Source organism: Molossus molossus, unplaced genomic scaffold (genome assembly GCF_014108415.1).
Source record: "Molossus molossus isolate mMolMol1 unplaced genomic scaffold, mMolMol1.p scaffold_m16_p_14, whole genome shotgun sequence".
Lineage (NCBI taxonomy): Eukaryota > Metazoa > Chordata > Mammalia > Chiroptera > Molossidae > Molossus > Molossus molossus.
Genome location: NW_023425349.1, coordinates 25,462,076 through 25,478,516, shown reverse-complemented (window position 1 = coordinate 25,478,516; position 16,441 = coordinate 25,462,076). Strand labels below are relative to the sequence as shown.

Sequence of the window (16,441 nt, the reverse complement as noted above, 5' to 3'; positions counted from 1 at the left end):
GTAATAAGAGACAAAGAAAGGCATTACATAATGATAAAGGGGTCAATCAAAGAGGATATAACATTAGCAAATATTTATGCACACAACATAGGAGCACTTAAATATATAAAGCAAATATTAACAGACCTAAAGGGAGAAATGTATAGCAATACAGTAATGGTAGGAAATTTTAATGCCTCTCTTACATCAATGGATAGATCATTCAGACAGAAAATCAAAAGGAAACATTGCCCTTAAATGACACATTAGTCTATATGACCTTAACAGAGATATACAGACCATTCCATTTAAAAGCAACAGCATACACATTCTTCTCAAGAATGCATATGACATTCTTCAGAGTAGATGATATGTTAGGTCACAAAACAACTCTTAATAAATTTAAGAAGACTGAAATAGTGTCAAGTGTCTTTTCTAACTACACTGGTATGAAACTAGAAATCAATTACAAGAAGAAAGCTGGAAAATTAAAAAATATATGGAAATTAAACAACATGCTACCAAACAAGCAGTGGGTCAAAGAATGAATAAAAATAGAAATAAAAAATATTTTGAGACAATTGAACATGGAAATACAATATAACAAACTTTATGGGATGCAGCAAAAGCAGTTTTAAGAGGAAAGTTCATAGCGATAAATGCATATTTCAGGAAGCAAAAAATCTCAAACAGCTTTACCACTCAAGGAGCTAGAAGAAGAGCATATAAAGCTCAGTTAGTAGAAGGAAGGAAACAAGAAAGTAAGATCAGAGCAGAAATAGATGAAATAGGCCAGCAGTTTTCAACCTTTTTCATCTCATGGCACACATTAATTTATAAAATTCTGTGGCATGCCAAGAAATATATTTTTTGTTGATATGACATAAAATAGGTATAATTTTGACTCATTCATACCAGATGGCTATTGTTGTGTTGGCTATTGTCATTTTTTAATTTGACAATCTAAGGGAAAAGAGGTCAATGCCCCCGACTAAATTGTCAGGTATTGCATGTTTCAAAAATTCTTGTGGCACAGTGGTTGAAAACCATTAAAATAGACTAAAAGAAGTAGAAAGGATAAGTGAAACTAAGATCTGATTTTTTGAAAAGATAAACAAAATTAATAAACCTGTAGTAAACTCACCAAGAAAAAAAGAGAGGACTCAAATAAATATCAGAAATGAAAGAGGAGAGATGTTACAGTTGATACAACAGAAATACAAAGGATTATAAGAGACTGCTGTGAATGCTTATACACCAAAAATTTGACAACCTAGAAGAAATGGGTAAATTTCTATAAACATACAACTTACCAAGACTGAATCATGCAGAAATAGAAAATCCAAACAGACCAATTACTAGTAAGGAGATTTTAAAATCAGTAATCAAAAACCTCCCGACAAACAAAAGTCTATGACTAGGTGGTTTTACTGGTGAATTCTACCAAATATTCAAAGGAGAATTAATGCCAATTCTTTTGAAAATCTTCCAAAAAAATATGAAAAGGGAATATTTCCAAACTTATTTTATGAGGCCATTGTTACCCTGATACCAAACCAGACAAGGTTGCCTCAAGAAAATAATTACAGGCCAATATCCCTGGTGAATATAATTGCAGAAAACCTCAATAAAATATTAGCAAACTGAATTCAATAATACATTAAAAGGATTATAGGCCCTGGCCGGTTTGTTCAATGGTTAGAGCGTCAGCCCGCGGACCAGAGAGTCCTGGGTTCTGTTCCTGCTAAGGGCATGTACCTCAGTTGTAGTTTGTCCCCAGCCTGTTTGGGGTCGTGTGGGTGGCAACCACTCTATGTTGTCTCTCTTACATTGATGTTTCTCTGTCCCTCTTCCCTCTCTATCTGAAGATAAATGCAAAAATGTTCTTGAGTGAGGATTAAAAAATAGGATGATAGAACATGATAAAGTGGGATTTATGGCAAGGGATGTAAGAATGGTTCAAGATCAGCAAATCAATCACTGTGATGTACCACATTAACAAAGTGAAAAAGAAAAAGATAATATGATTATCTCAGTAGATGGAGAAAAAACATTTGACAAAATTCAACATCCATTTATGATAAAAACTCTCAACAAAGTTAGTGTAGGGAAATGTGCCTCAACATAATAAAGGCCATATATGACAAGCCCACAGCTAACATCATAATCAGAGTTGAAAAGCTGAAAGTGTGAAGATCAGGAACAAGACAAGAATGCCCACTTTTATTCAACATAGTATTGGAAGTCCTGGAAAGAGCAATTAGGCAAGAAAAAGAAATAAAAGGTGCCCATATTGGAAAGGAAGAAGTAAAACTGGCTGTATTTTCAGATGACATGATATTATATACAGAAAACCCTAAAGACTTCACCAAAAACATTCAGTAAAGTTGCAGGATACAAAATCAATATATAAAAATTTGATTTCTACACATGGATAACTATCAAAATGAGAAATTAAGAAAATAATGCCATTTATATAAAAAGGAATAAAATGCCTAGGAATTTAACTAAGGAGGTGAAAGACCTTTATACTGAAAACATTAATAAAAAATATTGAAGAAGACTCATAAATGGAAAAATATTTTATATTCATGGATTGGAAGAATTAACATTGGTGTACTGTCATACTACTGAAAACAATCTACAGATTTGATCCAATCCCTAACAAAATTCCAATGGCATTTTCACAGAAATAGAATAAACAACCATAAAATGTGTGTGGACCCCAAAAGACCCCAAATGGCCAAGCATTCTTGAGAAAGAAAAACATAACTGGAGTCATGACACTCCCTGATATCAAACTATATTACAAAACAATAATAATCAAAACAGTTTGGTATTGGCATAAAGATAAACACACAGAACAGTGGAACAGATTGAGAGCCCAGAAATAAACCCCCACACATAATGATCAATTAATTTAAACCAAAGGAGCCTAGAATATACAATGGAAAAAGGATAGTCTCTAATAAATGGTATTGGGAAAACTGGACAGTCACATATGAAAAAATGAAACTGGATCCTTATATCACACTATACACAAAAATCAACTCAAAATTGATTAAAAACTTGAGTGAAGGAACAGAAAACACAGCTTCTAGAAGAAAACATAGGCAATAAGCTTCTTGACATTGGTCTTGGTTATGATTTTTTAAAATCTGACACCAACAACAAAGGCAGCAAAAGCAAAAATAAACAAGTGGGACTATATCTAGCTGAAAAGCGTCTGCACAGCAAAGGAAGCCATCAACACAATGAAAAGACAATCTATTGAATGGGAGAAAATATTTGCATATCATATATTTGATAAAGGCTTAAAATTAAAAAAAAAAAAAAGTAAAATAAAATAAAGAATTTATGCAACTCAGGAAAAAAAATACCAAATAGCCCAATTAAAAAATGGGCAAAGGACCTGAATAGATATTTTCTTTATCAAAAAGACATACAAATGGCCAACAGGTACATGAAAAGGCGCTCAACATCACTAGTTATCAGGGAAATACAAATCAAAATCATAATGAGGTATCACCTCACATCTGTTAGAATGTCTATTATAAAAAAAGACAAAATAATAAGTCTTGGTGAGGATATGGAGAAAAAGGAACCCTGTTTATTGTAGGTGGGAATGTTATAGCTACTATGGAAAACAGTGTGGGAGTTCCTTAGAAAATTAAAACTACCATATAGAACTACCATATGATTTAACATTCTACTTCTGGGTATTTATCTGAAGAAAACAAAAGCGCTGAAGTAAAAAAGATACATGCCAACCCATGTTCATTGCAGCATTATTCACAATAGCCAGAAACAATCTAAGTGTCCATCAGTGGATGAATGAATAAAAACTATATAGTGTATATGTATAAATGAAATATTATTCAGCCATAAAAAGGAATGAAATCTTGCCATTTGTGACAACATGCATGGACCTTCAGGGCATTATGCTAAGTGAAATAAGTCAGCAATGAAAGACAAATATAGTATGATCTCACTTATATAGAATCTAAAAATTAAAAAAACACACACACCCAAATTCATAGATACAGAGAAGAGAGATTGGGGTTGCCAGAGACAGGATGTAGTGGTGGGCCAAATAGGTGAAGGGGGGTCAAAAGGTACAAACTTCCAATTATAAATTAATTAACTCATTGGGCATGGTGACTGTAGTTAATAATACTGTATTGCATATTTGCAAGTTGCTAAGAGAGTAAGTAGATCTTAAAAATTTTCATCACAAGAAAAAATTTGTAATTATGATGATGGATGTTAACTAGACTAATTGCGATCATTTTGCAGTATGTACATATATGGAATTATGTTGTACACCTGAAACTAACATCATGTTATATGTCAATTATACCTAAATAAAAAAAAAGAACACAGTTTGAATTTTTTTCTTCATTTATTACTTTTCCCCTCTCAATTTTCAGAAAGCAAACATTTGTATTTAAATTCAAAATTGAACTTTTTTTTTCCAGATAGTCATGATGATTACAGAGACTGCCACCGTGTCTTCTGCTCCTTTTGAGGATGCAGTGAGTCGGATATTGTTTGGCTGGCAACAGCAGATCTCTCCACATGAAAAGAAAAATGAAATAAAATCGCCTTTCAGAAGTACTGATTCATCAACCTCAAAATCTATAGCTGGTAATTCAGATAAAGTTAAAAAGAAAGACACTAAGAAGACTGAGTAAATTTACTTGAGTTTTAGAAGGCCAAAAAATTTCTTATCTACCTGTCAGATTGTGATAAATATTTCTATTGTAAATGATGTGAAATAAAGATTATATATAAGGAATGGAGGTGACAAAAAGAAAGAGCTTCTTTCTATCTCAGAGATACTATTCCTTTTTGGATTGTAATTCTTGAGTGTTATGAGTGTATCATGTGAAATTGTTTTTATAAGTTATATAAAAATATTCTATTGTGATTTTATAGTTTTATATTGATAAAAGCAGGCTAGTTTTTTTTAATGTTAGAGAAAGTAAACCTATCATTGTAAAATTACAAAAATTAAATCCTTTTTATTTATATATTTTAAAATCTATTTGAGCTTCACTTCAGCAAAATTAAACTTTTTCACATTAACATTATAATTTCCAGATATAGAAAACAATTTCTGTTTAATTTTGAACACTTGGAAGAGTAAACTTTACCTAAATCACTTTATATTACAAATGAAAATAAATTACTAGTTTATATTTCAGATATAAACATTGTATATTTTGTCCACGTTAAATGGAAATATCTGAAATTTTATTAGTATTTTTCTAGTAGGTTTTTTTCAGTGAGAACAGAGTATTAGTATGAGTCTTGAAGTCTGTTTCATGCCCTTGTTTATGTTGTTTCTTCTCAAAAGAAAATCAGGAGTGTAATTTTTAATAAATTACTAATCCTATGTTTTGTTTTGTAAGTTTTATATGAGGGGCTTATATGTTTTTCTCTCTCTTTAAAACACATTTGTTCTTAACAGTAGGAGAAATTATTCTCAGCATTTCACATCATCTTCTTTCTGATCGTAGTTGGTTTGAATACATTGATGGTAGTATCATCTTAATATTCAACAAAAAGTATTTCAATTTAAAAAGTTTCCTTTTATGTCTCTTTTTTAATGGAAACTTCAGTTTTCTGGATGAACTATCTTTGACTAGTTTGCATATATTTATGTTATATTTCATTTATATGTACATATATTATTAATTTTATTTTAAATTAAAAATAATTACCCTTATGTGAAAATGCTCCACTCTAATGAGAATTGTCCTTGGGCCTTTGTCAGTAACCAGCTAACCAAGAAGAAACAAACTAAAATCTTATATAGTAGTCCATCTGAGTGAAGAGTGATGACATTAGATCTGATTTCTTTTAGATTTTCTTGCTTTATTTTCTAGCTTAAGAGTGCATTTGTAACTTTAAAACTCTGTGACTGACATTTCTTGTATCCAGACTGTGAACCTGTCTACCTGCAAAGAATTAGTATGTATCCAGTACTTTTGGATAGCTAAGAAGTACTCAAATTATAAGTTTTTGTTTTAAACATTTTTAACAAAACAAACATCAGTAGGGACTATACTTTTACTTGCTAAAAATTTTTTTTGGGGGTGGGTTTGGACCTTTAATAGCTTTTGGATACTAAGAAGTTTATTTTTAATATTGTGACAGAATGCATTAAATATTAAAGAATTCTTTGTTATATTTAATACTCTTGTAGTTAAGAACTTTTTACAGTTAACATGTTACTAATTGTTGACTTAGTTTTGAAGTTTGGGTTTGACTGTAGTTGAAATGGCAGGAATATTGTTTTACACTTGTGTTAAAGACAAATTTATTAAAATAAGTTATTTTTGCACCAATGGAGTATTACGTTATTTTTATAATTTAAAAAATATATTTTCCTTTCCCTGACGGTGTGGCTCAGTCAATTGAGCGTCGTCCCATGGACTGAGACACGTCCCAGTTCGATCCCAGTCAGGGCACATGCCCAGGTTTCGGGCTCAATTCCTGGTAGGTGGCATGCGGGGGACAGCTGATGAATGTTTCTCTCTTACATCGATATTTCTCTCTCTAAAAAAGTCAATAAAAACATATTTAAAATCTATTTGTCTATTTTTTTTCTTGAGTTAGGCATTCAGAATGCATTTGGTATTTTGACTGATAGAGTATATACTGAATGATTATTGTCCAAATGGGACATTGATACAAGCTTTTAAAATCTATGCAAGCTTCCTAAAACCTTAAATTCAAGATTCTTAGGAGAAAACTGTGCTGGAGAACATGGCTCAGCTGAAACCTACCACCCAGAGTCTGCCCGTGCTACCTAGAGACTACACTAGATTTTCTAAGCGGATTGTAGACTCCTTACCCAGCATGTAGCACAAATGAGGCCTGTTGACGAGCTTAACACAGCCAATTATTAGTAGCCCCGAGAAAGTCAAGACCTGATAGGTCTCCTTACATAAAAGGAGACAAGCTGACAAGCACATGGGCTGGCTTAACTCAGTGATCTCACGCTCTAAAAAAAAGTGGCCAAATTAATATCAAATTCTGACTTACTAGATGAGTCACTCTTCCTTGCTGAGGGTGAAGGCTGGAGAGGGGCCAAATCTGTGCAATGGGTATGTTTCAGTGGAAATTCCAGCTTCCCTATAGGCAGAGACCAAAAGGTAGAGAGTGAGAGAATGAAAACATCTTTTTTAGTATAATTTTTGTTTACTCCTTTAAGGCCTAACACCATTTCATTAAAATCTACTTCAAATCACACATTGATTACAATTGAGTGATACATTGGAAATGAAATAATGTGTTCAAGAATACCCTCCTTCCCCCACCACTCTTGGAGTTTTTATTACACTGGTGTAGAGACATAATAAATACATGTGTTCATGTGGTGATACTAAAGGTCATGCAGAAACATTAAGCAGGACACAAGGATAGAAAGTGAGGGAGTTGGGGGCATTTGTTAAAATAGGATTGCCGGAGAAGGTCTTTCTCTCAAAAGTGCATTTCATGAGACTAGAAAGGAGCAAGCCAGAGACGTGGCTACGTGCAAGAGTCATTCTGTTTCTTCATAAACTTGAGTTAGCTTATAATTTTTTCCCCAAAATTACTAAATTTATTTTTCTTCTTAAGTTTTCTTTTTGATTTTTCTTTTTAGGCCACCCTTACAGTTTTTAACAGACATTTCTTCACTAGAATTTATTGTTTTTACATTTTTTTCTCTTCAGGTAAAATGTGCATACAATGAAATGCATGAATTGTAAGTGTACATTTAAAGAGTTTTGACATGTATACAACTATATATTCTAAACTATCAAGATATTAAAGTATGACATCCGGTCAAGATGGCGGGTAGGTAAACACGGTATCGCGTCCTCCCACAACCACATCAAAGTTACAACTAAACTACAGAACAACCACCATTCAAAACCGCCTGAAATCCAGCTGAATGGAAGTCCTACAACTACGGAATTAAAGCAGCAGCCACATCCAGACTGGTAGGAGGGCGGAGGGGACGGGGCGGAGGGGACGGGCTGGTCCCACACCCACGTGTGGCGGATAAAAATCAGGAGGACACCTTGGCTGGGAAGGTCCTTCCTGAGGACTGAGGGGTCCCCTCCCACACCAGGTGCCCCGCTCAGGGTTCAGTGCCAGGAAGAGAATCCCCATAACTTCTGGCTGGAAAATCCAGCGGGAACTGAGGCTCAGGGAGGCTGAGGCGGCTGGAGCCCCAGGCAGCTCCTTAAAGGGCCCGCGCACGGACTTATCGGACTCTCTCCCTCTAAGCTTGGAGGGGAGGCAGCTCGAGGGGAGCCAGAGACATACAGGGAAGAACTGAGCTGTTTGGCACTGGAGCGAGGGCTGGAGAGGGGGCTTTCTCGGGGACAAACATGCTGTCAGAGGCCTTTGTTCCTTTGGTGAGCCCTTCCCTGGGGCAGCAGACAGAAGCCATATCTGGGACTCCAGCAACCTGGTTCACACTGGTAGCCCCGCCCTGGTGACTCCCTGAGGCCCCGCCCCACCCAACTTTCAGGCCCACCCAAGTTGTTGCCAGTTGCTTAACCATAGGATTGGCCTGTCTTGGATCCTGCTTCAGGTGTTCCTAAATTCTTTCAAACAAGCAGCATCTGGTCTGAGCTAGCCCCATACCTCTCGTTAAGTAATACACAGAAACAAACACAGGGAGGCAGCCAAAATGAGGAGACAAAGAAACAGGTCCCAAATGAAAGAACAGAACAAAACCCCAAGAAAAGAACTAAGTGAAATGGAGATAAGCAACCTAACAGATGCTGAGTTCAAAATACTGCTTATAAGGATGCTCAATGAACTTAGAACCTCAGCAAACTTAGTGAGGGCCTCAAGAGCGTAAAAATGGACCAGTCAGAAATGATGGATGCACAATCAGAAATGAAGGAGGCATTAACTGAAATAAAGAATAATTTACACAGATTCAATAGCAGAGTAGGTAAAGCCAAGAAGAAAACCATCGATTTGGGATATAAGGAAGCAAAAAACGCCCAATCAGAACTGCAAAAAGAAAAAATCCAAAAAAATGAGGGAGAGTAAGGAGCCTCTGGGACAACCTAAAGCGTGCCAACATTCGCATCTTGGGGGTGCCAGAAGGAGAAGAGCGAGAACAAGAAATCGAAAACCTGTTTGAAACAATAATGGCAGAAAATTTTCCTAACTTGGTGAAGGAAACAGACATACAAGTCCAGGAAGCACAGAGAGTCCCAAACAAGATGAACCCCAAGAGGCCCACACCAAGACACATCATCATCAAAATGCAAAAGGTTCAAGACAAAGAGAAAATCTTAAAAGCAGCAAGAGAAAAGCAGTTAGTTACCTACAAGGGAGTTCCCATAAGGCTGTCAGCTGATTTCTCAAAAGAAACTGCAGGCCAGAAGGGAGTGGCAAGAAATATTCAGAGTGATGAAAAGCAAGAACCTACAACCAAGATTACTCTATCCTGCAAAGCTGTCATTTAGAATCGATGGCCATATAAAGACTTTACCAGACAAGAAAAAGTTAAAGGAGTTCATCACCACCAAACCGTTATTATATGAAATGATGAAGGGTTTTTTTGAAGAAAAAGATAAAATATAGGAACAAACAAAATGGCAATGAATACATATCTATCGACAATGAAATCTACAAACAAAAATAACAGGCATAACAAACATTCTCATAGATACAGAGAACATTTTGTTGGTTGCCAGATGGGAGGGGGATTGGAGGAATGGGTGAAAAAGGTGAAGGGTTTAAGGAGTACAAATTCATTGCTAGACTGACAAACCTCAAAGGGAAAGGGGTTGGGGGGGTGGAAAGAAATAAACCAAAGAACTTATATGCATAACCAATGGACACAGACAATAGTGTGGGAAAAGGCAGGAGGGGGACAGGAGTGGGGAGGAGGGGGTCAATGGGGGAAAAATGAGGAACATCTGTAATACATTCTACATTCAACAATAAAGGTTAACAAAAAAAGATATTAAAGTATTACTAGCGCCCCAGGAAGCTTCTTTCCAGTTACCACCCCCCCAACTAAATATAATTGGAATCATGCAATATATTCTCTTTTGCATAACTTTTCAAACTCAGCATAATGTTTTTGAAATTCATTTATTCATTTTGTTGTGTTTATCAGTACTACATTACTTTAAAAAAAATACTTTTAATCTTTACCTGAGGATATGTATTACTGATTTGAGAGAGAGAGAAACAGAGAGACAGAGACATTGGTCTATTGCCACCCTGACTGGGTATCAAACCTGCAATCTAGGTATGTCCCCTGACCGGGGATTGATCTGGCAACTTTTTTCTGCACAGGTGGATGCTCACCCCACTGAGCTACACTGCCAGGACTAGTTCATTTTTTTTTATTATTGCTTGGTAGCATTCCACTATTATGAATATGCCACAGTTTGCTTATCCTATTGATGTATATCAGCACTCTTTCTAGTTTGGGTTGTTCTGAATGAGCTACTATGAACATTTCTGTACAAACCTTACTTTAGGTGAAAATACATTTTTATTTCTTTCATGCAAATACCTGGATATTGCATTTAGTTTTATAAAAAAACTACTTGGCCTTTTTTCCAAAATGGTTGTGCCATTTTCTACTCCACAACAATGTATGAGAGGTCCAGTTGCTCCACATCCTTACAAAGGGTTAGTGTTGTCGAACGTTTTAACTTTGTCCATTTTCAACGGGTGGTTGTGATTTTAATGGCTTTAATTTTCCTGATGATTAATGATGTAGAGCACTTTTTTGTGTGTACTTATTGGCCATTTGTTTTCCTCCCTCTGTGAAGTGTGTCTTCAGATCTTTTGCCCATATTGTATTGGATTTGTCTTTTTATTACTAAGTTGTAGAAGTTCTTTTTAAAAATATTTTATTTTATTTTTTCTTTATTGATTTTAGAGGGAGAAGGAGAGAGAGATAGAAACATCAATGAGAGAAAACATTGGCTGCCTCCTGCATGCCTCCCACTGGGGATCTGGCCCACAACCTGGGCATGTGCCCTGACCTGGAATTGAACTGGCGACTCTTGGTGCATGGGTCGATCGATGCTCAATCACTGAGCCATACTGGCTGGGCGGAGTTCTTTATATATCTTGGCTACTGATCCTTTGTCAAACAGATATTTTGCACAAACAGGAATAGGTATGTGACTTACCCATTCATTTTTATAATGATGTCTTTTAATGAGCACAGATTTTAATTTTGAAGACATCTAATTTCCCAGTATTCTGTTTTTGTTACTATTTTCTGTGTCTTAAGAAACTTTTTTCTACCTCCAAATCATGACGCTGTTTGTCCATTGGAGGAATCTGAAATAAAGGAGCACCTGGCTTTTAGCTTTTCTTCTGAGAAACACTTGAAAGAGAAATACTGTACTGTTATGTGTAAATTAATAATCCTGTTGCTCAGCAAGTCACTTATGTCTAATTTTTGATTTCGCTTTTTGAAAATCATTGTACACCTTATATATTGATAACCTTCTGAGCTTGTGTTACATATTATCCACTAAAGGAAATTATGACTTTTCTGTATATGTCTATTTAGGGACTTTTTTTAGGCAGGCTTGACCTTGGCTTGTCACAACTCTGATATTTAAAGGGATGGTGAATAAGAATGTGGTTATAGAAAATATTTTAAAAATGAAATAAATTCTCTAAGCTCAGTGCAGCGATGGGACTGGTTGGAAAGGTGGTGGTCCGTATTGAACTATATAATCCATCAGTGCATATTTCTGGTGACACAGTGTGGACCGATGATCTGATAACAAAATCAGTAGACCTTAGACTAATTTACATGTCCGAACATTCATGACAGTGCAAAGTTATGTGGCACACGTAACTGAGGAGGAGAACTATTACTTTCTTCCACACTTCCTAAAGAGAATTAAGATTTAACTGAGAATCAAGAAAAATTAAGCAATTTATATGGTGGGATTATTATCAGCAAACAAAGGTTTAGGTGGAGGAGAGAGAAAAGACTTCCAGACAAGGTTATCATTACCTCCGTAGACTTGTAGTATTTTTAAAAGAGAATAAAGCTGATCATGGATATATGTGTTTTTATAAATACTTTGTGTGATCATGCCGTTTGACTTAAAAATTTAGCCCACTATCAATAAAAATAGACAGACCAAAGCCCCCCTTGAGGGGAATGTGAAGTCAAGGGAAGCTGCGACAGTAGCTGATAGGCAGCATTGTTACCTCGACACCTTAATAAGCTGTGAGAGGAACTACACAGCATCTTGATTACATTTGCAAAGGACGTTAGGTGTTATGAAAGCTTGTGATGACAGGAAAAATTTAAAGGATTAATAATATGATTGAAAAAATGATTCAGCTTTAAAAAATGTAAGTATACACCTGGGAAGAATTACATGAGGCTCAAGACTAAGGACATATGCATGCATTTTGTAATAAACTTTGAATAACAAAAATCAGTGAAACATCAGCATGTTATGGTCTTTATTTTGAGCAGTTTGACATTTTGGGGGGGGGGTTTATGTGACTCAGAAGGAGAGAGTAATTCATGTGAGAGGACAAATAACAGTCTTCGCTATGACAGGTGATCTTAAAGGACTGTTTCGAAAATAATATATGTTAAAGTGTTTCTAAAACATTATTTCACAGAGAAGAGTCTAGTTAATTTATAAGTAAAATCAGAGTTCTACACGGTTTGGAGCACAAATTCTGTGCGCCAGGTGCAGTACATGAATCCCACAAGCCAGTAAGACAGGAAGTTCAGAAGTCTATTCTCCTCCTTACGCTGTTACTGTGTTTTATTATTGTTGTTATGATGGTGTGATGGTGTTATTATGGAGGAGCCGAGTCACTGTGTGTGGCCTTCGGACTCCTGCATTTAAATAATTCTCTCATTTCTACCACTGTGCTGCGATGCAGTTATCATTCACAATCTGTGTCTGGTCTTTCATGTTCTCAGTTGGCTACAAGTCCTCGAAGCTCCTATTATTCTTCCTTATGATGGCAGACTATGTATTATGACAACTTTTGGGGTAATTAAATCCATGTGAACATGATATTAAAAAAAGAAAAAAGACCCTTCTCTTTCCTTCCAATGTGGTGTGTTGGAGGGGCTTCAGATTTGGTCCTGCCTCCTTATCTTGAGCAGTGTTGTTTATGAACTCTTAGCGAAGGAGGCTTTTCAGCCAAACTGTCCAGAATCTTTAATTTCCACTCCCTCATTGAACCAAATCCATGGAATACTAGGCCACCCTCAGGTGGTAGAAATGGCACAAATTGAGTTTCTGGTCACTCCTGAGAGGTGGTAAAAATTTGAACCAATAGGTGGTGGAGTGAAGCCGTTGAGAAATGTTGAGGCAGAAGGTGTGGGCTGCAGGAACAAGGCTGAGAGTTTTCTAGGAAGAGATGAGACGCCTAAGAAAGTCTCCAGGGAGGACAAGAGCTGTCTGTGCTGGCACAGTTACCCCAAAATACCAAGTCTGAAGGGAGGTGACTGAGGCTAATTCGGCTGCAGCTGCCAAGGGGAAATTCTTCCGCAGCTGCTGTTCGAAGAAAGACGGCATCCTGGGTCATGTGCCAGTGAAGATGCTTTAATGTCCTAATTGGCCTCTTCACAGTCCACTCTGTCACTGAACACTACTCCCAGCACACAAGCCTAGAGCCCTTCATCCTCCTTCCTCCTTGGTGACCGTCTCCACAAAGGATCCTACGTAAAGCCCCTCAGAACGCTGTTACAAGTTTTGCTAATAAGTCTCTATCCAGGGACAGAAATTCGAGATTCTTTGCAGAAAAAGAAAGACCTGCTTCAAGGTAAGTTTTAGTCCTTGACTATTCAAAATGCAGCTGACAACTCACTGTGGAAGAGAAATGAAAATACCTATTTAAACTGGCAAGGCCCTGCCCTCAGAAGGCACCCCCTACCTAAAGGAAACAGATACGTTCAGTTCAGGCAAGGGTGTGAGGAAGCGGATAAGGCAAGGGACCTCCGTTAGAAACACTAACACTTCCTCAAAAGAACATTCTTACCCTGGCCGGTTTGGCTCAGTGGTTGAGCATTGGCCTATGGACCAAAGAGTCCCAGGTTCGGTTCCTGCTAGGGGCACATACCACAAAAAAAAAAAGAACATTCTTTAGATTTACATGGAAAATTTTTGATTGATGTATATAGATTCCGAAAAGTGCACTGATTGTGTTTGTCGTATTAACTGATCACAAAAAGAGCATACCCATGTGTTAATCCTGGCGTGTCTGACTTATTTTGTGAAATTCATAGAAGTTACTTTGTGTAGCTTGTAGTTCACTTATTTTCATTGCTGGTATTGCATTGTACAACTACACCTCAATTTGTGTCTCTGGTCCATCGTGTTGAGGGAAATTTTAGATTGTTTTTCATTTGGGGCTATTGCAAATATTGCTGCTATAAACATTATTTTGCATATCTTTTGGTGCACGTGTTGTTTTGTTTCTTCTTTTTTAAAAATTAAAAAAAAATTTAATTTTTTTGTTAATCCTCACCTGAGGATCTTTTTTTCATTGAATTTTAGAGAGAGTGGAAGAGAGGGAATGGGGGGGGGGGAGAGAGAGAGAGAGAGAGAGAGAGAGAGAGAGAAGAGAGAAACATTGATGTAAGAGACACATTGATTGGGGTGCCTCCCGCACACGCCCAAACCGGGGCCTGGGATCAAACCTGCAACCCAGGTACGTGTCCTTGACCAGGAATCAAACCTGAGACCCTCTGTGCACAGGCTGGTGCTCTAACCACAGAGCAACACTGGCCAAGGCTGTTATGTTTATTCTTGTTTTCTATAGTCTTAGCAGTGACAGTGTAGGTGCTGGGTTATGGGGTATGAATATATTCAGCTTTTGTAAATAGTTTCAAAGAGTTTTCCAAAACCGTTGGCATTTATCCTGCTTGGTGTTCAGAGTTTCTTGGATCTGTGTTTGGTATCTGACATTAATTTGGGAAGATTTTCAGTCATTATTACCTCAAATATTTTTTAGTTTTCTTTCTCTTATTTTTTTTTTTTTTCTTCTGGTATTTCCATTACATGTATTTTATACTTTTTGTAGTTTTCCCACGGTCCTTGGATATTTTGTTTCTGTTTTTCAGTCTTTACTCTCTTTGCTTTTTGTTTTTTGAGGGTCTATTTGTATATTCTCCAGCTCAGGTTTTCTTTCCCCAGCCATTCTCATCTACATAAGCTCATCAGAGGCATTCTTCATTTCTGGTAGTTTTTTTTTTTTTTTTTTTTTTTTATTGCTAGCATTTATTTTTGGTTGTTTTATAGGATTTCCATTTTTCGGCTTACACTGCTTGCCCATATGTTCTTGCATGTTGTCTACCTGCTCCGTTATAGCCCTTAGCACATTAATCATTGTTATTTAAATTCTTTTTTTTTTTTTAATTCTTACCCGAGGACATTTTTCCATTTTTTGTACAGATAGAGTGGGAGGGAGAGAGAGGAAGAGAGAGAGAGAGAGAGAGAAACATCGATGTGAAAGGGACACATCGAGTGGCTGCCACCAGCACGACCAACCAGGGCCAGGGACAAACTGCAACCGAGGTACATGCCCCTAGCGGGAACCAAACCCGGGTCTCTCCAGACCGCAGGCCGACGCTCTAACCGCTGAGCCAAACCGGCCAGGGCTGTTATTTAAATTCTTGTTGTATAATTTCGACATCCCTGCCATATCTGGTTCCAATGCTTGATCGGTCCCTTCCAGTTGTGTTTTTTGACTTTTGGTATGCCTTCTAATTTTTTCTTGCTACCCAGGCAGCATGTACAGGGAAACATGGGGAGAGGGGATGTGTTTTCTAGTCTGATGACCAGGTCTCAGTTTTCAGTGCCTCTGGACCGTGCACTTCACAAGTGTCCTCAGTGCTTCTAACCCCTCAGGTGGGACAGGATGGCGAGAGTGGGCTGGAATGGGCATTTCCCTCCCCCAGGTCAGTTAGGCTCTGCTAAAACCACAGCAGTTTAAGCTACAGTTAGTTAGATTCCCCTTAGGGCAGGCCTTGTTAAGAACAGTAGTTGAAATAATTTTTAAAATTAAAAAAGAACAGTGCTCTCTGACTTAGTTCAAAATGGTTCCTTCCCCTGACCCCTCTTCCTGGAAGCCGAAGGGATTTTTCTCTGAAATTTACCTTGAGACTCTACCTCTTGCAAGTAAATCTCACAATATTGTGAGGCCCGCTGGTGCCGGGTCCCCCTGCAGTTTTTAACTCTCAAGAGTTGTCCACACTGAGCCTTCAGCTGTGTGTCAGTTGCAGTTCAGCTCTTCCTATGTGGCCCTGCTTCCGCCGGCTGCTTCTGCTGCTGAGTCTGCTTTGTAAACCGCCACGCCCCCTACTTCTGTCCGCAATCCTGGGGATGGTTTGCCATGTTCTCCCCTTCCTTGTGAACCCAAGGGGAGTTGTTGATTTTTCAATCTCTTAGGACCATGTGGCGACTTACAAGCTCCT

The 16,441-nt window shown here is 37.3% G+C and overlaps 1 protein-coding gene across 2 annotated transcripts in view; it reads left to right on the top strand.

Annotated features, from left to right (window-relative positions):
- TMEM38B (transmembrane protein 38B) overlaps positions 1 to 4,902 on the top strand; it is a 67,374-nt gene extending 62,472 nt beyond the window's left edge. For both annotated transcript variants that reach the window (XM_036262102.1, XM_036262103.1), the window contains exon 6: positions 4,458 to 4,902. In XM_036262102.1, the coding sequence (XP_036117995.1) occupies positions 4,458 to 4,673 (216 nt within the window). In that variant the 3' untranslated portion in view covers positions 4,674 to 4,902. The remainder of the gene's footprint in view (positions 1 to 4,457) is intronic.
- The last annotated feature ends 11,539 nt before the right edge of the window (positions 4,903 to 16,441 follow it).